General features: G+C 43.1%; 1 protein-coding gene across 1 annotated transcript in view; it reads right to left on the bottom strand.

The window, feature by feature from the left end:
• Positions 1-5,771: 5,771 nt before the first annotated feature.
• The window catches only part of LOC121930875 (cell wall integrity and stress response component 4-like), a 74,156-nt gene continuing 56,639 nt past the window's right edge, over positions 5,772-23,288 (bottom strand). Inside the window, exons 2-3 of the mRNA XM_042467824.1 lie at positions 8,106-8,552; positions 5,772-5,938 (exon numbers count right to left, since the gene is read on the bottom strand). Coding sequence (XP_042323758.1) covers positions 5,772-5,938; positions 8,106-8,552 — 614 coding nt within the window. The remainder of the gene's footprint in view (positions 5,939-8,105; positions 8,553-23,288) is intronic.

The following is a 23,288-nucleotide window of genomic DNA, read 5'->3' as shown; positions in this document are numbered from 1 at the left end:
CCACGATTCACACACTTGGGTCTTAGTTTAGTGAGGTGCAGCTCTAAAACTTGAAGCATCATTTTTTAAAAAAGTAACAGGCTAGCATAGCTACAGCATTTCTAAAGCATTAACTAGCTCTTGTATAAAGCAGACGATGAAAAACACTGAAACAGTTCAAGATTTTCCATACCTTGGCTCAGGTCATTAATCAGAACAGAGCCTGCAGTCAAGAACCAGAAGGAAGACCAGGGTGGGCCTCACACTGGTCAAATACACTCCAGGCTTCTTTTCTGGAGTATTCTGGCCCTGAAGCTGCCCTGCATTCCTGGTTAGTCACTAACACAAAGCCTGCGCCTATTTTTTAAACAGTGCCACAAAAACAACAGTAGGGGGGGGCGGGAAAAGGTGAGAGGAGAAGGATTCGAAGCAACCAGTGGATTAACTGATATGTTTTGACATAAACTTTTCTGGACCACGAATCCCCCAAAAGCCTAGGTTGAATCAGTTTTAAAGGCTGCACCTACATTGCAGAATTAATGAAGTTTGGCCAGCATTTCACTGCCATGGCTCATGGCATTCTCTGCCAGAGAGCCTCGGCTGCAACAAACTACAAATCTTGGGATTCTCTCCATCGAACATTACATGGCTGTGGAGTGGAGGTTGCCGCAGCTAAAAGGTGAATCCTAGAGGGAGGTTAAAGAGGAGATGCATTATACTTCTGACACATGCAAGGACTTTACAATACATCTCCCAACTCAGGATCTTCATGCTATAGACAACCTTGTTATTTTAGGAGTTAAGCACAGAACTACTGGTACCACAGTTGGGCATGTTCAGTTCCAAGACCTGAACTGAGGCATGAAAAGAAGCACTTTTACTTCTAACACATTGTGCTGAAGTATTGTTACTCACACAAAACAATTTCCCCAAACCTTTGTGCAGGTCTTCAAAGTTGACTGGGTCTAATTATAATACCAATAGTCCCATACTTTAATTCTAGTTCTTACTGAATTGTAATAATGTGATTGTGCATTGCTTCAAGCTCTTTGCTGAGAGATGATTTATGCACAACAAACATTTAATGATAAATCCCAGCTGGATCAGTTCTGGTGAATGCCAAGAACTCCGAGCTTGTTCCAGTGGCTTCCAAATCACACGTTGCAAGTCAAAACTGGAGTTTCAAACACAGCAGGTCAGGAGATAAATGTTTAGGATCCCATTAACAAATTGGATAGTATTACATTTGGGCACAAATGACTTCTCTACTACAGAAAAGAATTGTTTCTAAAATGACTACTGATTTATCATGAGTGGCTGCTACTTGGAAGGAATCCAACTCAGAGAAAGAACAGTGCTTTGCAAGGGAGAAGCTTCAGTTTCATCCTTGGTGTCTCCAGTTAAAAAATATGCAAACAACTAGAAGTCAACTGCAGTGAATGAAGGGTCTCTTCTGGAAACCCTAGGAAGCATTCAGTCTGAGTATACAATTTGTTGTTGTCATGCACCTCTGACTCTATCATGCCCCATTTCATTGAGTTTTCTTGGCAAGATTTCTCCAGAGGAGGTTTGCCCTTGCCTTCCTCTTAGGCTGACTTGCCCCTAGTCCACCCACTGAGTTTCTATGTCAGCAGACAATAGTGTGGTGCATTTAAGGTACAGAATTACCAAGTATATAATTATAATAATGTAGTATCACAATTTGATACCACTTACTGCCATGGCTCCATCTGATGGGATCCTGGGACTTGTAGTTTTGTGCAGATAATTGGGTTTTTTGCTAGGAGCACTAATCCTATAGCATAAGGCATTCCAAAACTATACGAAAATTGTAAATCCCAGAACTCTATAGAATGGAGGGCATTTAAAGTGACATCAGAATGCATAATGTATCAAGTAAAACTTCTCATGTTTCTAGGACTAACAGAACTTATCTTTATAAAATTATGCCAAGTATGATGTAGGTGAGTAAGTGGAAGTTTTCTTTTCTCCATCATACTACCAATGAACCACTAGAGCGAATGGCGGCAGAGTAAGATTGGACAAAAGAAAAAAATTCTTCACACCATGCATCACTATGGAATTGATGTCATCACATGTTTAGATGGTGGACAACCTGGATAGATTTAAAAGTGGTTTACACAGATTTAGCGAAGATAGAACAGTCCATGGCTATTAGTCATGAGAGCTACATATTATCTCAATACGTTACCTGAGTATCAATGGGTTGAGGAAATGAGCAGGAGGGTGCTCTTGCATTCATGTTTTAGTCTTTCCAGAGTTGTTGCAAAGGCTTAGCATATGCAAAGTGCTTTAATTATTGACACATACTAGGCTTTCTAGATGTGGTGATTTCTCAGACATTTATCTCCATGCTGCCATAATAGGATCTTGTGAAAATATTGCATGAATCAGAAAAGTTTTCTGGTGGAGAAACAAGATTGTACTTACCACATGGCTGGACTCGTTGAAGGTCAGAACAATTCCTGGGTATTTGGATGGTACTGAGTCTCCAAAACAATCTGAAAAAACAAAACACAAAAGCATCGAATCATAGAAATGGAAGGGATTGCGGGCCCCCCTGATCCAATAACCTGCCATGCAAGGATATGCAAACTAAGCACTCCCAAAAGATGTCCACCCACACTCTGTTTGAAGACCTCCAAAGAGGAATGCTCACCACCTTCCAAGATAATCTCTATCACTGTCCAAAGCTACTTAAGTAAAGAAATTCTTCTAATGTAGAAGTGGAATCCCTTTTCTTGCCATTTGAATTCACTGGTTCATGGTCTACTATTGGAACAGTGAAACAAGCTCACCGATCTTCTACATGACTTCCTTTCAAATATTTAAAATGCCTGTTATTTCCATCTGTAACTGGCTGACAGACTGAACCGAGATGCTCACAATGGTTGTTCTCCATCACCAAGAGAACGACTCGTTGGTGCCTCGGGTTCTGTCCTGGGCCAATTTTTGTTCAATAATCTTTTATAATGACAGACCAGTGGAATGCTAATACCCCAGAGGATAGGATCATGACAAGATGACCTTGATCTGTTGTCAAACCTATAAATAGTATTATTATTATTATTATTAGTAAGTAGTGTATAGTAATGCAATTTCTCATGAGCAAGAAACAAATACCCCCCTGTGCTCTGAGAGGTCTACATCTACACTGCAGAAATTATGCAGTTTTAACATTGCTTTTCGCTTACAGATATCTTACAGTTGTAACCGCTTAGACATTAGTTCAGTATGACAGTGGTATTATTGAAGCTGTTTGCTTTCTGTTGTTGTTGTTGTTAAATTTTATTTATAAAGTGCTTAAATTTGCCTCAGCACAATGGAATTTGGATCTGTAGTTTTGTGAGATATTTAACTTTCTCTGTGAGAGCGCTCTGATGCCACAACAACTACAATCTCAGGATTCCTAGTGACATGGTGTTCTTCAGAGCTTGGACTATAATTCCTATATATAAAGGATGACGAGAGCTCAGTATCTGGAGGACCCAGGTTCACCCCATCCCCGTCTGGATAAACACAATTTCTCTCTTTTGATTCCACACTAGCAGAAAGTGCGAAAGACAACCAGAATGAGGACATGGATCCAAAGCGCACTGCAGAAATAATCCAGTTTGGACCCCTTTAACTGTCCTGGCTCAGTGCTAGGGAATCCTGGGAATGCAGTTTATTGTGGTATGGAGCTCTGACTGAGAAGGCTAAATGTCTCATAAACTACAGTTCCCAGAATTCCTAGTATTGAGCCAGGGCAGTTAAAGCGGTCTCAAACTGGAACTTATCTGCATTGTGTTTGGACCACAGTCCAAGGCTCACACCACTACACCATGCTGCCTCTCTGTATAGTCTACAGAGTGGTCTAATTTTCTCACAAAAAAAAAAAACAATTTCTGAATTTGAATTTTTCACCCCAATTTCCCCAGCACTCTTGGGCTTTCAAGTGTTGAAAGAAAGTAAGAGAGAAGGTACAAAGTAAATCTAGCCAGTTTGATACTCAAATTTTTTTACATTTGCCGACAGGAATTAAGATATTAGGAATAATCTTCAAAAAATATAGAATCTTATTCTCATATATACATCTAATGTCTATTATATCAGGGTCGGCAATCTACGGCCCACGGGCCACATGCAGCCTGCCGAGCCGTTGGGACCCGCCCCAACTCGGTCCTGCTGCCAACTACCGCTGCCAAGGGCCCGCAGGGCTTTGGCCTGTACGGAAGCATGCGGGGCCTCCAGCCGCAGGTGTGTGGGGCCATTGGCCTTCTGCGCAGGCACGCGGGGTTATGGCCTCCTGCGCAGGCCGCGGGGCCATTGGCCCCAGCGCAGGTGCGCGGGGAGGGAGGAGGGAGAAGGAAGAAAGGAGGAGGAGGAGGAAGGAAGGTAGGAGAGCGGAGGGGACGAGGGAGGAAGGAAGGAGCAGGAGAGGAGGAGGGAAGAGAAGAGGAGCCAGCAGGAGGAGGAGGATTTCCATTTTTACAGGTCTGCTTTGGTTTTAACAATGTGATGATGATTGGTGATATTGATGTGAGCCAGCTTCAGAGGCTACGGCCAAAGTAAATTGCTGTGATTTTTACAAAACCATGCGCAGTGAGAAAAACCACAGTCCCTTGACCAAGTACACACTTCTGAGAAGTACACTTGGTGCAAGAACTGTGAATCCACCTTGACATGTTCAATATGCAAAGCCATGTGAACCTTGTTCAGTGTGAAACCCAAAGAGTTTGTTATGCCAATAAGCCTCTGAAATATGCAAGAGGCCATCTTAAGTAAAGCCATGTTCAATGCCCAAATGTGTGCTGTTTGGAATGTGTGTGTGTGTGGGTGAGTGGGGGGGGGGGGGTTGGCCAGAAAGGGAAGTACATTTCTGCCATCTGTCTAGGAATAATGCCCAAATGTCCTCCATTTGATCATGCCTCAGAAACATGCATTTATATTAACATTTTTAAAAAAAATATCCAATTTTTTCGCCATGTCCTCCATTTTTAAAAGTGTCCTACATTTGAAAATGTTGTCCTTATTTAATTATTTATTTTTCCTCCCCCCCCACCCCGGTTGTCTGGGGGACACCAACCCAGCCCTGGGTCAAAAGGTTGCCTACCCCTGATCTATATAATGTTTCTCCTTAATTCCTTCATCTTGTGTTCAATACATTTTCATAGAAACATTATTCTATGCAACAATTTGTCATTTACTAGATGATGGAAGTTTAACATAGTTGGTATGTCAAGTTTGTGGCAAGTTTGATGTATTGGTGAAAGATATTCAAACAAGTACATGATAATATAACATATATTCTATGCAACATTTGTATTGGTGTTCTTCGTTGTGTTTTGGATTAACAATTCCCATACTTGACCATTGGACTTGTGTCTGACTGTGGCTAGAATGTATACCAGTACACACTAAAACCGATGACAGGTATTTATGGCCTTGGGTCGCCATAAATCAGAAACGACCTGAAGCACATAACAACAACAACACCTTAGGCAACTCCTTCAAAGATAAAAAACCCAGAGCAGATTCAATGCCCATCAGTATGGTGCCACCATTTCCCGCTGCTTTGGCCATAATGTTTACCTTGCTTTCGGCTTGAAAGGAAGTCCCATAATCTCACTGGCAGGCGATATGGAACATGGTTTCTGGAGAGTATGTCGTTACCCTACTTGTCCTGCAGTCTCATGCCTCAAATCTGTGGTGGGTGGTGTGACCCTTGATGGAGGCTGTGTGGTTGCAGTGTCTTTCTTTCACTAGGTTTGTCACGTCGTTGGCACTGATTATTTGGGTGGCGTAGCCCTGGCCTCGTTGTGGTTGTTTGCAGTGGAACCCCGGGTGCGGAGTACTTTTTTCCTTTGCGGAGTGACACTTTCCTGAGGTAAAAATGGTGCAATGTCCTGGAGTTGTAGATGTTTGTGACTTGTAGGAGTATCAGGTCTACTTGATGCTTTAAAATGGAGTGGGGAGAGAGAGAGAGAGAAAAAAATTAAACATCCCAATATCTAAAAAGCCAGCACTCCTCTATCAGCATTGCAATACAGTCAGCCCTTTTGCATATTTGGTTATTTACGGATTTGATTAATATGTTCTCTCTAGGATTCTCTAGTCCTCCAGCACGACTCTGCTGGAAATTGAACACAGAGTTGTGCTGGAGGATCTAGAGATTACTACAGAAAACACTTCTCTAGGCATCTGTAGGTCCTCCAGTGTGATTCTATGGCCAATTTCTGGCAGATGTTGACCATAGAGTTGCAGTGGAGGACTTAAAGATTCATAGACAGGTGTTCTCTCAGGTAAAAACATAGTGGTTCCCCCCCCCCCAGTTTTCCCACTTTCATGGGGGTCCTGTGCCCCTAACTTTAGCACTGGAGCCCTAGGTTCTAAAGGTTTGCCCTGTGGATAGGTATTGGTAGGATTCAGATATGTATCTGTTGTCTGTCTTATCTATCTATCTATCCATCCATCCATCCATCCACCCTGTTGTGTACCTTAAAGTCATTTCTAACCTATGGTGGCGCGAGAACCAGTGTGGTATAATAGTTTAAGTGCTGGACTAGGACTCTGGAGACCAGGTTTTGATTCCCAGCTCGGCCATAAAACCCAATGGGGGAACCTTGGGCAAGTCACATGCTCCCAGCCTTAGGGAAAAACAATGGCAAACCTCTGAAAAATCTTGCCAAGAAAAACTTGAAGGCACACAATACACAAGGAGAACCTATCACAGTTTTTTTTTTATGGCAAGATTTTTTTAGAAGGCATTTGTCATTGTCTTCCTCTCAGAAAATGTTACCTCTGAGAAAATCTTAACAACAAAGATGTTACCTCTGGTTCTACACTTTTGCTAACCTGCTGCAGTACCTTCCACTCACCCTGGACCTAAAGGAAGGTTTAAAGCCTTGGCTACACAAGTGGAGCTTGACTAAACAAACTGAGTCAAGCATCACTTAAACCCAAATCTAGACAGTATACTCGAAATCTGAGGATCCCAGAGAAGCTCCCTAGTGCAACTAAGCTAGAGTTTAGACAGTATTTCTTCAGATAGTCATTGTATGAGTACAACAGAAGGAATTTCAAGTAAAGTGTCAGAAATCTGAATGGCTTGTGCCAGTTCAGACTGCAGGTGGGGAAATTACATTTAAATATATATATATATTTATTATTAAAATTCATTAAAATAACAAAGAAATCATATGATTAACTGATCCTTTCAGTAACAAAGCAGTAAGAAAAGTGAACACCTATACATATTTATACATACACTATTATTTTCACTGTTCCTATAGTACATATATACTGTTATTGTGTAACAGATACTTTTGTTAAACTAAGAGGTTCTTAATTATTATTGATTACTTTACTTCCTTTTGGGCCGCATTAAGCTTTCTTCTTGAATCTTTACTTATTTTTTTAACTACAAAAACCTGCTTGAAAGGAGAAAACTAGCATACAAGGGACAAGCCTGTCTCCCTTATGTCTTTTTTTTTTTTAAAAAAAAATAATAACCAAATTTTACTGCATTTTTAAACACAGGGAAGCAATTAAGTGTGGCTCATGAACATTCATGCCCCAACTGGAACCTAAAGTGTTACAGTTCACCCAATCTCCCCAAAGGGTCAAATCCCTCAGTCTGCTACATGTGAGTGTTAGCAGACCAGATGATAGCCAGGCCGCTCAGCACTAGAACCGGGTTTTACCATCACCACCACCCTTACCCAAGATTTTGATACATCTCTGTTTGTTCTGGATCTTCCTGAAAGATCCAGAGCCCTTCATTGTGATGCCAGTCGGTGGACTGCATGCATGTCCTACTGATTTGCTCAGCATGTCTGTCTTGGGTCACATCACCCTGAGGTAAGAATGAAGAGCCTGGCCATTCTGACCTCTGAGCGGAGTGACTTGCCGTGGCAGCAGATGCACCAGGAAGCTCAGCAGGATGCACATGTGGTCAGCCACCCAGCATCACAATGCAGGGCTTTGCAACTGGGGAGAGTTGGGAGCAATTCCAGAAGCAGGATGCTCCAGGCTAAGATGCACCAGTGCAAACAGGACCTAAGAGCACAAGGAAGGAAACCCAAGTGGGGTTTCTCAGCTGTTTCAGCTCAGTGGGGCAGTACCTGTGAGGACAATGGGAGAAGGTGAGCCAATGGACTGTGCTGATGGAGCAGGTGTTGCTGCTACTGTCGTAGGTGAATCACTGCTAGATGGAACTGGGCCAACAACAGTTGAGACTGTAGGTGTCCTGGGAGCAGTTGTAGCTTTTGTCTGATGAGTAGTTTTGAATGTTACAGGTGAAGAAGATGGTTTGACTGATGTCCCTTTTGATGGTGACCCAGTGGATGTTGGTCTGGGGGTTCCCAAAGTGGTTTGCTGTGTTTCTTTTGTAGTTGCAGAGGGAACACTCTTAGTTGCCAGGCTACTGGCAACACTGAGGGTAATAGTTTTTGAAGTTGTTAGTTTGACCGTTGAAGAAGCAGCGTTCTCAGAAGTTACAATGTTTGGTCTGATTGTGGTTGCTGCAGACCCACTTTTTGTGGTAATGGCTGAAATAGTGGAGGCATCTCCTAAAAAGATACAAAAAGTTAGACAAATTTCAGAAGTGGTTAACTCACCAAACAGGTGCCCTCCATATAAGACTGGTCTACAATTCCCATCACATCCAACTAGCAGGTTGGCCTAGGAGTTATGAGCCTAGTTTGTCCTGCATATCAGTAATACTGGGATTAATTACTCAGCCCAAACTCTGATTTGCTCATCTATTCCAAGAATAAATCAGAAACTCAAATGAGCTGAACAAACCATTTCAGGTGAAACAAGCCTTCTTGCCATATAAACAACAGTAGCAGTTTTTACCTTTGGGGGAAGGAGGTTAAAGAGATCTACAAAAATGCAATGAAACATGAATCAGCTTGCATAACTAATGAGCACACGACTGAAATACTCTGGAATTTCTTCTATTTGGAAGTAGGAGTTATTATCCCAGGACACCAATCTCAGAATGTCTCTCCTTTTGTGATGTAACTCTAACATTTTATATCATTTTATACTTACTCTCTTAATGTTGGGTACTGCCACGATGGTACAGTGGTTTGAACATTGGACTAAGACTCTAGAGAACAGGGTTTGATTTTCTGCTCAGCCATGGAAACCCACTGCATGACTTTGGGAGAGTCACACACTCTCAGCCTGAGAGAATCAGACAGGCTCACCTTAGGGTCACCATAAATCAGAAATGACTTGAAGGCACACAAGAACAAGAAACAACTCTTATCATTGGCATAAGCAACTAGTTTCTTCCATGGCTTGAATCCTGTTGGTGACTCCAATGAAAGACCTGCTGAATCAATTCATTGATAAATCTAATTGATTCTGTTGGTTTACCTTAGTTGGGATCAACCAATAGGACTCAACCCCATGGCAGCAAGGTGGTAGATCTGCTCCAGGTTTTAGTCTTTACTGTAAAGGAGTTGCCCAAGATTCTTATACCTATATGCAAAACAGTTTTGTATGGAAAGTTCAAACTAAAATCCAGAGAGGGTTGCCATAAGTTGGAAATGACCTGAAGGCACAGAAAAACAATAAAGAGAGGTATACCCTAGGTTTGGTGCTAAATAGCCCGGATATCATCAAGACTGTTCATGCCAGACTTGGGGATTAGGCCATGCACTTTCCAGACTCTTCGCTGAGACTGTCCATAAATTGACACTCTATAGAGACTGTCCTGCTTGAACACACAACAATTTAGAGACACATTCATGATATGAGTGGGAGGTCGTCCCAACTCAAGCTGCAGCTCTAAGGTTTTGAACCTGAAACCATATCTAATATAGCAGCCAGGGTAGTACTGTGGTTAGGATGTTCCAATTTCAAGGCCACATTTTGACAGGAAACTCATGGGTCATGAAACCATGTCACAGGTTTCAAAGACAATGAAACCTAAGGGGGCAGAAAACCTCATGCAACCTTGGAGAACCCACTCACAGCCTCATCAACCTCACAGGGTTGTTGTGAGGATTATTCGTGGAGGAGAGAGAAAGTAATTAACAATAATAACAGCACTTTAAATCTGACACAGGCCTACAAGAGTCCCTGATTTCCTCGAGCAGAGGGATGGGGAGAGAGCCTGAAATGATTGCAAAACCAAAGCTTGGAAAAGTTCCATTCTGTTAGCTTATAATTTTGCAGCCCAATAAAATAACCTCTCCAAGCTCTGTGCATGATGCAAAGCTCTATGGAAAGGGAGGTGAATATAAATAATAACTAGTTTCATCCACTGAAGGCCATTCAAACCAATTTAGAGCAAGAACACAACTTCCCTTTCTCCGCCACTTTCATCCAACTTATTTAGGTGTTCCTGCTACTGGGAGTTCATTCCTTGTCCAAGATCGTTTCCTATCTCCACCTTGGTGACATGGCTTAGATGGGCTCAGAATCTATTAATAGAGGGAAAAGGAAATGCAAAAGAATAACTTCAGGAAATACCGGGTGGGACACAGCCCACTCAGCACAGACAGGCATGTCTCTGGCACAGAGTCATAGCCTGGCTCCCAAAGTGAGCTGGGAAAAGTTGGACGGCGACAGCGCTTAACACTGCTGTTATTGATTCTGAGGACCTCAGGCTGGGAGTTTTGCAAGTGTCCATTTCCCCTCTGCAGATTTTTCTGATTAAGTGGAAGGTCAGAGGTTAGTTTCATCAAAGAATTCTTCAGGGGAGTCGGAATTCCTTGAGGACTATCTAGACGAGGCTGGTTTTCCTATAGGAAGGAGTAACAGTTTGCAGAAGGGAGTTGTGGGTCTCTGTGTGTGCCTTCAGGTTGCTTGTGGACTTATGCTGACCCTCTGAATTTCATAGGGTTTTCATAGGTAAGGAATACTCAGAGGTAGTTTGACATAGCTTTAATCTGAACTACAGCCAACAGCACCCAGTACTCCTTGATTGTCCCCTATCAGGTCTGACCTTGCTTAATTTCCAAGATTAGATGGAATCTGGTACCTTCAGGATATTTAGGACATAGCTGTGGGCCTAGGAGATCAGAACTGTTGCTGATGCCCTCATCACATAATATTTTTGACCAGAGCTGGAGTTCAACAGTAGTTATCGAACTACTGTTTCCAAAATCCTCCAGCCAGCTTGGCCAGGGTCTAGTTATGGGGCAGTTGTAAAGAAGGGAAGTACAATTTTGGTGCTCTGGTTTAAGGATGGATACATACATGCATGCACACAAACAAACTTTGGTGTGCTGTGTGCTTCTTGAATGCCCATTTATCATTTTTTGCCCATAAAACAGGAAAGCAAATATTCCATGACTGCAGTGAAGCAGAACTCCATTCAAGGGCAAGAATTCCTTTGGTATTTATCATCCCAGTAAACACTGACAGAAGGAATCCACGTTTTTGAAGGATGTGCATATCGGTTCCTATCACTGGATGTGAGCAAGGGAGTGGGGCAAGCCTTAGCACCCCACTCCACCTAAGCCCAAATTCCTTGCCTTCCCAGATTCACAGCTCCCTGTCTGCCCAATGATTGCTTTTCTCTTTGTACCACCCTTTTTGTTCTAACTCCTATATGTAGATCTCCAGCCTTGCCCTTTCCAGTGATCCTGGACTTGCTTATGTATAAGGCCTTAACTCTAAAGCAGTGACTAGTCATTGTGCAGAGCTGAAGTTTCTGTGCCAGGTTTCATACCTTCCAACATTTTACAGATGAAATCTGGGACGCATTTAACCAACCAACATTAGAGTGTGGTCAAACTGGCAAGCGTTATTAATGAGGAGGAACACACAAGCTAGGAGAGACTGCAGCAGCTTGCTTTTGCCTGAGTCTACTGGGAAGGGCAAGATTTTACCACCTGCTCTTGTCTCCCCTCTGCTGAGTTAACAGAGTATATAAACTATTTTTGTACCTTGAACTCGGTTTGCAGCAACTGAAGTAAGTCAGGGACAAAGGAGGAAAGTGGGAGGAGGAGAGGAACTAAGACATTTTTTTAAAGCAGCTGAAAAAATGGGATGATAAAGGATTAATCAGGACCATCCCTGCCAAATTGGTTGAGATTTTCTCCCCCACAACCCACACCAATGCTTTCCATTGTAGCAGAACTGATGTTGTGTCACTTCCAGTGGAGTTAGGGGGCTGCCATGTTGCCCCCAACTCTGCTGTAAATCAAGCTATTCTTAATCTGGATGCTAAGCCTCTAACGGCACCAAGCAGTTGAGGTCTGCTTGACAGTCTGTCCCTGCTGCACATCAGAGGAGCCTTCTAAAGATTTTCAAATGCTTTAGCAAGATCCTTCTGCCTCAAGCACATTGCCCAATGCATTTGCTCTTTCCTTCCAAGAAATTTGCCCTGCATTTTGGGGGCTGGTCTTGCCTGCTGCTCAGAGTGAACAGTATCAGAAAGTCAGTCACTAAAAATATACAAGTCTCAAGTCAAGTCAAGCGAGTGTGTCATTTTTGCCAAGTCAAATCCAAGTCAAGTCATTGAAGTCAACTGACTTCAGACTACATCACTGAAAGACAACATTTCAAAGCTCGGGTTATTGGCTCAATCCTGCACACCCCTGAAATAGCTACTGAGCCCCTGCATCCTCTCCTTCTGCTTCTCTTAAACTAATGGCCTTCCACCAGGGAAAAGGTATATCCTAATTTAGAACAGAAATCCCACTTCAGTAAAGTTAGCTCTTATCACTTACACTCTGCCTGCCCTATGTTTCTTTCATTAAAAGAGATCTCTAGAGTTAGGGAAATTTTATTGAGCATATTTTCCATACGTGAAATATTCTTTATTCTTTTAGCATGTATTTGCTTTAAACCATCCATAGCTTCAAAGGATCTGTCTGATAGAAATGCTTACTCTTTTGTGGCAACATGATTGAAGGCCGGGCCGCCTTCCAACTTCTCCTACACCTCTCTTCCTGTCCTGTAAAGAGCACTCTTCTCCTCTTATCACCCCAGCTCAGTTAGGACTAGAAGAATAATGGTTCACAATGAGTCTCACTTTATGATCCTCATAATGGCAGGGAACACAGTTTGATGAGTGCTAGCCGCCTGAGATGAGATTGATGCCCACCAGGGAAATAAATGGCCATGAAAAGCACAACGCTGGTAGCCCTGGAAACTAAAAGCTCATTAGCCATGAAGCCTCATCCTTGCTACAAACTACTGTAGCTCATTTATGGGAAGGGGGATAGGGCTTTCTCTCTGTTTTGCATGTGATAGAAGAGATTGCACATTAATAATAATAATAAATTTTATTTGTATACCATTTTTCCATAGATCAAAATGGTTTACAGACTATTAAAACTATTACACATAAAAATAGATAAAATCCAGTAATACAATTATACAGAACACAATCATTCACAGGGTAAGGCAGAGAATTGATGGCATCAAGAACACTCAACCTCATTCCTTGGGGGGGGGGGGGGTGACAAAAGAGGAAAGTTTTAAGCCTCTTTTTAGGGGGGTCATAAGACGGAGCTCCTTGGGAAGACTATTCCAGATCCGCGGGGCCGCCACTGAAAGGGCCATCTGGGATGTGGAAACATATTTGGAAGATGGAATTTCCATCAGATTCTTCCCGGATGTTCTGAGAGTGCGGGGCGGATTATATGGGGAGATGCGGTCCCTCAAGTAACTTGGGCCCAAGCCATGTAGGGCTTTATAGGTAATAACCAACACCTTGTATTGCACTCGGAAGCAAATGGGCAGCCAGTGAAGATTTTTCAGAATAGGTGTTATGTGGTCAAACTTAGATGCGCCGGTGACCAGTCTGGCTGCCATGTTTTGTGCTAACTGAAGCTTCCAGGCTTGGTACAAGGGTAGCCCCATGTAGAGCGCATTACAGAAATCTAAGCGAGAGGTTATCAGAGCATGTACCACAGTTTCAAGGTCCCTTTGGCCCAAGTAGGGTCGCAGTTGGCGTATCAACAAGCACTTCTGATAGCAAGCACTTCTGACCATCGCATCTACTTGAGATGTCAACTGCAGGGACCAGTCCATTGGACTATGACTGGAGACCAGGGTTTGAATCCCCACTCTGCAATGGAAACCCACTGGGTGATCTTGGGCAAGTCACAGTCTCTCAGCCTCAGAGGATAGCAATGGCACACCCCCTCTGAAAAAAAAAACTTGCCAAGAAGAAATTTTAAAGGTTCGCCTTAGGGTCACTGAAGTCAGAAGTGAGGACATTTGGTGAGGACATGACCAAGTCTTCTTGTTGGCTGCTCTCAAGTTGTGGAACTCTCTCCCATGGGAGGCTTCATTGGCCCCATCTTCTTTCTTTCTTTCTTTCTTTCTTTCTTTCTTCTGACAGACAAAAAACTTTTTGTTTAGGCAGGCCTTTGGCTCTTAACCTACTGCGATTGAACGTGATGCTTTTATCTTTTTTTAAAAATGCTTTAATATGCTTTTTAACTGTTTTAATTTGGTGTTTTTAACATAATTATTTAGTGTTTTTTAACTTTTATATCAAAATTGTTTTAGTTGTGCTTTGTTTAAGTACAGCACCAACTGCAGAAATAAAATTCTAAGTTAATAGTTTTATTTGTTGTTGTATGCCTTTGAGTCATTTCTGCTTTAGGGCAATCCTATTGTGTGGGATAGGTTCACTATGGGATTGTGAACCTATCCCATAGTTTTCTAGACAGGATTTGTGCAGAGGGAGTTTGCCATGGCCTTTCAATGAGGCTGAGAGAGTGTGGCTTGCCCAAGATTGAGCGCCTGATGTTCCTCTTAAACTGTGGCATTCCACCAGCTGGGTTTCCGCAGCTGAGCAGGGAACCTTTGTTAGAATCACTACAATATCACAAATGTGGTGAGATTCTGGGTTATTTACATCAATGCTACTCAAAGTGAGACCAGAGTTTGATTCCCAGCTCGTCTGTGAAACCCACTGGGTGACACTGGGCAAATCACACTCTTTCAGCCTTAAGGAAAGGCAATGTCAAACCTCACCTGAACAAATCATGCCAAGAAAACCCCAGAATAGGGTTGCCTTAGGGTCGTCATAAGTCAGAAATGTCTTGAAGGCACACAATACGCACGCACTCTCAAAATGATGGTCCATGGCCTAATGTCATCGTTTTCTAAGAACGAAAGAGCAGCAACCAATGTGCAAAATGTAGTCCTGGCCCCAGGTTGTTATGTTCCTTTAAGTTGCCACCAACATTTGGCAAAGCCATCATAGGTTCTTCTTGTCTCTCTTAGTCTGAGAAAGGGTGATTTACCAGGGTCATCCAACCATTGGGTTTCCTTGGTTGAGTGGGGATTTGGATCTTCATCTCTCAAAGTCCTACTTCAACACTCAGGCCATTACAGGACACTTGCTTTGTGCCTCAAGGGTTACTCTTAAGAGAACTCTTGAAATTGGAGATCCATGGGAATAATCTTGGGATTTTTTTTTTACGGTGATAGCAGGAGCTACCATGAGCTCTACTATTGAGCTCTATCTATTCCTTCCCCTTATGACTGATTTCCTAGGGAAAAAATAGCATACAGCAAATGCAGGAAATTGCATTTCATGATTCATTTTGAGAGAGGGGGAAAAATCTCTCTCTTCCTGGATAGCTCTGTGATGTATTATGACCATTATATCTTTGTATTTGTTGATTTGCTGTCCAGTTTCATTTTTTCTGCCTTTAATCTTACTGCATCTAGTTCTGAGAGATATATTAGGCAGGGGAAGCTGGAGTTCAACAAGGTGAGGAACAAAATCATCATCTAATAGGCTGTTCAGTGGAGAGCAGAGTTTGCAAAACATGACACTGCAAAGGCCCGCCCAAAAAGGATACAATGAAAATGTTTCTCACACATCTGTAAAGTATGAATACTCAGATACAACACACCTACATTCCCACCCACCTGCCCTGGGTCTTCTCCACAAACAAATTTCCAGCAAAGGCTGGAAAATATGTCCCGAGCTATTAGCGTGAGAGAGATGGGAAAAATGGTCCACACATATCAGGGAAATGAGACAGGAACTGACAGACAGGAAGAGAAGGGGAATGGAGTCCAAGTCTAAAACAGATGCTGGAATTTGGACTTTACTGCATGCAGTGAAGTGCAGTGTGGCAAAGGCGAGGGAGGTGATTTTTTCCCCCTGAGGACACCTTTCTTGTTCCTGAATAAGACGGGATAATTACAGACAGCCCTCTGTATCCATGGATTATTTATCCACGGATTCAAGCATCCATGGTTTGACTATAAATATGTATATTCCAAACAGCTAACCTTGATTTTTCCATTTTATATGTGGGACACTATTTTACTATCCATGTATTTAATGGGACTTGAATATCCACAGATTTTGTTATCTATGGAGGGTCCTGGAACTAAACCCCAGCGGATACCAAGGCCTCACTGTATATAATTAGGAAGTCTGGAGTAAGCTGACTAGGGCCTTGTCTGCACTGGCCCAGCCTGGAGTATCCTGTCCCCAACGCTGCTTCATACTCCCCTTCCATTACCTCAGTCTCTGTTTCTACACTGCAGCAGCTGTCTGCATTGATGCCCCACTGGGTCTCCTGGCATGTCCACTGCCACCACAGGGCACTCACATCTGAGATGAGAACAAGGTGCTCAGTGGCGGTCATATGTTGGATGCCTTATTCTGATTTCTGAACAAGTGATCTGCAGCAGAGGCACTGGGCAAAAGAGTGGGACACCCCTGCAGACAGCCACCATGGTGCAGAGATGGAGGGCTTCGGATCTCCCCACAAGATCCAGAGCAACAGGTAAGTTATTTTACTCTGTGTTAAGGGTATTAAACCCCATTTCTATTATTATTATTATTATTATTATTATTATTCACCTTTATTTATAAAGCGCTGTAAATTTACACAGCGTTGTACATACAATCCTTTTAATTGGACGGTTCCCTGCCCTCAGGCTTACAATCTAAGAAGACACGACACAAAAGGAGAAGAGAGTGGTGCTGGGGAAGGGACCTCTCTAGTAGCATAATACATATAAAGTACATGGCAATACAGGAAATGATTCAATAAAACAGGCAACAAAAGAACATCAAATAGCAAGTGACAGTTATGCAATGCCTGGGAACGCTTCCCTGAACAAGATGGTCTTCAACTCCGTTTTGAAGCTGGTTAAAGAAGTGATGGCTCTTGCTTGTGGGGGAAGAAGGTTCCAGGAGTGAGGGGCAGCAAATGAAAAGGGGCGAATCCGGGATGGGGCAGAGGAAATCCTGGGCTGTGACAGCAGACCTTGACTACCAGACCGGAGGGCCCTGGTGGGAAGGTGAGGAGAAAGAAGGTCTGATAAATAAGGAGGGGCCAGCCCATGGAGGGCTTTAAACGTCGACAGCAGGAGCTTATACTGAATGTGGAAAGGAAGGGGGAGCCAGTAAAGGGATGCCAACACAGGAGAGATGTGGTCAGAGCGGTGGGCGGATGTGATAATGTGTGCAGCTGAATGCTGGACAGAAATTAAAGGACGGAGGTGAGAAAGAGGAAGCCCAGCCAGGAGGACGTTACAGTAATCAAGTCGTGAGACCACTAGGGCATGGACCAGGATCTTGGCAGTGGAGGTGGAGAGATATGGTCGGATTTTGGCAATATTGTACAAAAAGAATCTACAAGCCTTGGCTGTGGTCTGGATCTGAGGGATACACGACAGAGAAGAATCAAAGATAAAACCAAGACTGCAGGCTTGCTGGACTGGTTGAATAGAAATGTTGTCCACAGAGACAGAAAAGGAGAGTTGAAGGGTGGGCTTAGGAAGAAAGACAAGAAGCTCTGTCTTGGACATGTTGAGCTTCAAATGCCGATGGCACATCTACTGCGAGACAGCCATGAGACAAGACGAAACTTGCTGTTCAAGCCTTGGAGAAAGGTCAGGAGTAGAAAGATACAACTGGGTGTCATTGGCATACAGATGGTAGGAAAAACCAAAAGAGCTGATGAGTTTACCTAAGGACAGTGTGTTGAGAGAAAACAGAAGGGGACCCAGAACAGAGCCCTGGGGAACTCCAACAGATAAGGGAACAGGAGAAGAAGTCTGACCTCCTACAACTACTGCAAAAGATCTGCCAGACAAGTAAGATCTAAACCAGTCAAGAACAGAGTCTGAGAACCCAAGGTCAGAGAGTATGTCAACTAGGAAACAGTGATCAACAGTGTCAAAAGCTGTAGACAAATCGAGAAGAATGAGAACAGAGTAAAGGCCATTAGCCTTGGCCTGTAAAAGGTCATTGGAGATCTTAGTGAGAGCTGTCTCTGTAGAATGCCTTGGGTGGAAACCAGACTGAAAGGGATCGAGGATGGAGTTGGCTTCAAGAAACTCAAGACAGCGAGAATAAACAACCCATTCCAAAACTTTAGAAAGAAAGGGAAGAAGAGAAATCAGACGATAGCTAGACAAAGAGGAGGGGTCAAGAGAAGGTTTTTTTCAGAATTGGGGAAATGAGAGCATGTTTGAAGTCTGAAGGGAAGGAGCCTGTAGAGAGAGAGACTGAAGATATGGAGAAGCGAGGGCAGAAAAGAGGGAGCTATAGAAATTAGAAGATGGGTAGGAATTGGATCAAGGGAACAGGTTGCAGGTTTGCAAGAGTTCAGAAGTGTAGAGAGTTCATTCAGAGAAGCAGGAGGAAACACAGAAATTTTTTTAAGTGAGGGCGATAGAAGATTGTGAGCAGAAGAAGAATTGGGGGGGGGACTATCTCAGAGCGAATAGTGGAAATCTTCTACCATAGAACATGCTGGACATCATCTGGACTGTCTAGACCAGAGCTGGGATTTGGACCATGTGTGGTCTGAACAGGGTGATATTAAAACAGGGGGAAACAAGCCTGAGCAGACAAGTCCTAGGAGCTGAGAGCAGTTTAAAAAACACTGAATGGGATGGCACAGAAAGGAAATAAATAAGCAACATATACATTGCAAAGCCAACATGGTATAATTGTTTGAGTGATAAACTAAAACCCCAGGAGACCAGAGCTGGAGATACCCACTGGGTGACCTTGGGCAAGTCACACTGTCTCAGAGGAAGGCAAAGGCAAGCCTCTCTGAACAAATTAATCCCATTAAGGAAGAGTTTGGGAGAGCCAGCATGGCGTAGTGGCTTGAGTGTTGGACAATGACTCTGGAGACTTGGGTTAGATTCCCAGCTGAAGCAATGAAACCCACTGGGTGACCCTGGAAAAGTCACATGCTCTCAGCCTCAAGGGAAGGCAATGGAAAACCTCCTGTGAACAAATTGTGCCAAGAAAACTTCATGGCGGGTTTGCCTTAGGGTTGCCATAACTCAGAATGATTTAAAGGCACACAGCAGCAACACACCACAAAGCACAACAGAAAGCAACACAAAATCTTTCATGCCTGAACCCATCTTCAGTCTGACAATTTGGATAAGACTAATAGCCGGAACCCCATTCATTTGTTACACAGTTACTCAAGCTACTCAAGCATCACTGAGAGGCTATATAATGTACAGCATATAGTGTAATAGTTCCACATGGGGAACTGCACTACAGTTATTCAGTCAACAGTCCCAGGACTCACTGTTAAGCCTCACAGCTGCTCCAGATAACAGGACCCAGAACAATGGATGCAAGCTACAGGAAAAGAGATTCCACTTCAACATTAGGAGGAACTTCCTGACAGTAAGAGTTGTTTGACAGTGGAACAAACTCCCTCGGAGTGTAGTGGAGTCTCCTTCCTTGGAGGTCTTTAAACAGAGGCTGGATGGCCATTTGTCAGGGATGCTTTGATTTGAATTTCCTGCATGGCAAGGGGTTGGACTGGATGGCCCTTGCGGTCTCTTCCAACTCTATGATTCGATAATTCTATGACTCCCTCACGCTCCTTTATGCTTATTAATTTAATTAGGCTTTGCCTTTTGCCTGCTTTGTTTCATGCTACTGGCTGCTGGGATATGTCAAGCTGGTGGTGTTGGGTGGAAGGGAATGGTTATCTATCCTGGGGATGGCTAATAAGCAGATGTGAAGGGGAGGTGATAAGCACCAGGACTGGCAAGGTCAGTTTTGTGAGATAGCCTGGTACAAAGAAAAACAACTAGGCAGTCTGGGAAAAGAAATCCCAGGAAAAGAAATGTTTTGATTTTTGTTTCGATTTGAGTGCTCAAAATTTTTTGAATTGGTTTCTGCTTTTATTACATTGTGCCACTGGAATGCCTCGGTCCTAACAACACCCCCATGCTGTGAACTGCTTTCAGCCTGGTTTTTTTTATAGGGAGATTTTGGGTTCCTGAGTCAAAGGCTGCCAGTACATGGCCACACCCTAAAAATGCATGGCCAAAATGTATTTCTCGACATAGAAACAATAAAAACAAGCAGCACATCAATTACAACTTATTAGTGACAACTCAAGACTGCTGCTCATATGGTTGCCCTAATATAAAGGGCATATCATATCATATCGTATGATATATGTTATCATATCATGGACATGGCTCACTAGAAAAGACAAGAATGCTTGGTATGGTAGAAGGCAGTAGAAAAAGAGGAAGACCACATTCCAGATAAAATAATAGAATCACAGAATTGGAAGAGACCCCCCAAAACATCTATTCTAACCCCCATTCTACCATGCAGGAATACATGGTTAAAGCACCCCAACAGATGGCCATCCAGCCTCCATTGAAAAAGCTCCAAAGAAGGGTACTCTACAGTTCTCCAAGGCAGCATATTACACTGTCGAACTGCTCTGTCCTAATGTTGAGGAGGAATCTCTTTTCCTGTAGTTTGAGTGCATTGCTCTGCGTCCTATTCTGTGGATCTGCAGAAAACAAACTTGCTCTATCCTCAGTATGATATCCCTTCAAATATTTAAACAGGGCTATTATATCATCTCTTAACCTTCTCTTCTCCAGGCTAAAAATACTCAGCTCCCTAAGACGCTCCTCATAGGGCTTTATGGTTTCCAGACCTTTCACCATTTTGGTCACCCTCCTTTGGACACGCTCCAGCTTGTCCACATCTTTCCTGAATTGTGGTGCCCAGAACTGGACACAGTGTTCCAGATGAGGTCTGACCAAAGCAGAATAGAGTGGCACTATTACTTCCCTCAATCTAGGCACCATACTTTTATTGATGAAGCCTAAAATCACATTAGCTGCTGCCTCACACTGTTGACTCATGTTCAACTTGTGGTTTACTAGGATTCTTAGATCTAGATGGACAGACTCAATCAAGGAATAAATGGCCCTGAGTCTTCAAGACCTGAGCAGAGCTGTTGAGGATAGGTTGACTTGGAAGTTTCTCATTCGTCGGTTCACCATACATCGAAGTTGACTTGACAGCAGTTGACAACAACAAGGGGTTTGGTTTTATCACAGATTGCTTTGGAGCAGGGATGGGAATCATTTGACCTACGTGGCTTTACTAGTTCCCATGACTTCCTGTGTTCCCACAGATCTTCTTGCCAAATTCCTAGGTTCATTAGAAGTAAAGCCAGTTTACAGCTATTTCCATTGCTACTTCCATTGCTATCTAGCCAACAGGGAGACTCAGGATGCATATACACTGCAGAATTAATGCCGCTTGATACTGCTTTAACTGTCGTGGCTCCATCCTCTAGAATCCTGGGATTTGTCATTTCTTGTGGCAGAGGAGGCTAAAATCTCACAGAACTACAAATCCCAGATTTCCACTGAGCCATGTTAAAGCTGTGTCAAACTGCATTAATTCTGCAGTGTAGATGCAGCCTCAGTCATGAACTGCAAGTGAACAGATTCTTTTAAAAATCTTTAAAATTAAATAAAAATTACTTAGAAAGTTTTTTTTAAGTGAATGGGGCTAAATTGATCTTTAATACATTAAAACCAACTTGCTAGAAGTTGGTTCTATGGGAGAGCCCACAAGGGCCATCCAATCCAACCCCATTCTGCCATGCAGGGATTCTCAATCAAAGCATACCTGACAGATGGCCATCCAGCCTCTGTTTGAAGACCTCCAAGGAAGGTGACTCCAGCACTCTCTGAGGGAGTGTGTTCCACTATCCCACAGTAATTTATTCAGAGTGTGTTGGGAAGAATATTGTATCTTCAAGTTGTTTCTGACTTATGGTGACCTTATCATGGAGTTTTCTTGGCAAGATTTGTTGGTGGGGGGTTGTCTTTGTCTCCCACTGAGGCTGAGAGAGTGTGACTTGTGCAAGGTCACCCAGTGGGTTTTCATGGCCATACAGGAATTCAAATTCTGGTCCCTGGAGTTGTAGTCCAATGCTCAAACCACAACACCACAAAAATATAAATCATTTTTATTTTTGCAGTTTGTAAATTTTCAACCTTGTTGCAAGCTGCCTTGAGCCCCAAACTGGGAAAATGGTGGGAGACAAATATAACAACAGCAGCAAACACAATGTGATCAATATATTAATAAAAATCCACTTGATTATGTCTACAACTGTACCATAGATTCTGGGGTTATAATTCCCAAAGTAACTTAGGCCACCTCTCCCCTTCAATTTATAGAATCATAGAATAATAGAGTTGGAAGAGACCGTAAGAGCCATCCAGTCCAACCCCCTGCCATGCAGGAAATCCAAATCAAAGCATCCCTGACAGATAGCCATCCAGCCTCTGTTTAAAGACCTCCAAGGAGGGAGATTCAATTACACTTTGAGGGAGTGTGTTACAGTGTCGGACAGCCCTTACTGTCAGGAAGTTCTTCCTAATGTTAAGCTGGAATCTCTTTTCCTGGAGCTTGCATCCATTGTTCCGGGTCCTAGTCTCTGGAGCAGCAGAAAACAAGTTTGCTCCCTCCTCAATATGACATTCCTTCAAATATTTAAACAGGGCTATCATATCACCTCTTAACCTTCTCTTCTCCAGGCTAAACATTCCCACCTCCTTAAGTCGTTCCTCGTAGGGCATGGTTTCCAGACCCTTCACCATTTTAGTCGCTCTCCTTTGGACATGCTCCAGTTTCTCCACATCCTTTTTAAATTGTGGTGCCCAGAACTGGACACAATATTCCAGGTGGGGCCTGACCAGAACAAAATATAGTGGCACTATTACTTCCCTTGATCTAGACACTATATTTTTATTGATGCAGCTTAAAATTGCATTGGCCATTTTAGCTGCTGCGTCGTACTGTTGACTCAGGTTCAACTTGTGGTCTACTTGGACTCCTAGATCCCTTTCACATGTAGTTTCATTCAGCCAGGTGTTGCCCATCCTATTTCTGTGCATTTCATTTTTCCACCCCAAGTGCAGTAGCTTACATTTCTCTGTGTTGAATTTCATTTTGTTAGCTTTGGCTCAGCTTTCTAGTCTATTCAGGTCATCTTGAGTTTTGATCCTGTCCTCTGGGGTATTAGCTACTCCTC

The sequence above is a fragment of the Sceloporus undulatus genome, chromosome 5, assembly GCF_019175285.1.
Source record: "Sceloporus undulatus isolate JIND9_A2432 ecotype Alabama chromosome 5, SceUnd_v1.1, whole genome shotgun sequence".
Lineage (NCBI taxonomy): Eukaryota > Metazoa > Chordata > Lepidosauria > Squamata > Phrynosomatidae > Sceloporus > Sceloporus undulatus.
Note: the sequence above shows the minus strand (reverse complement) of the source record. Positions and strands in the feature narration are given on the sequence as shown.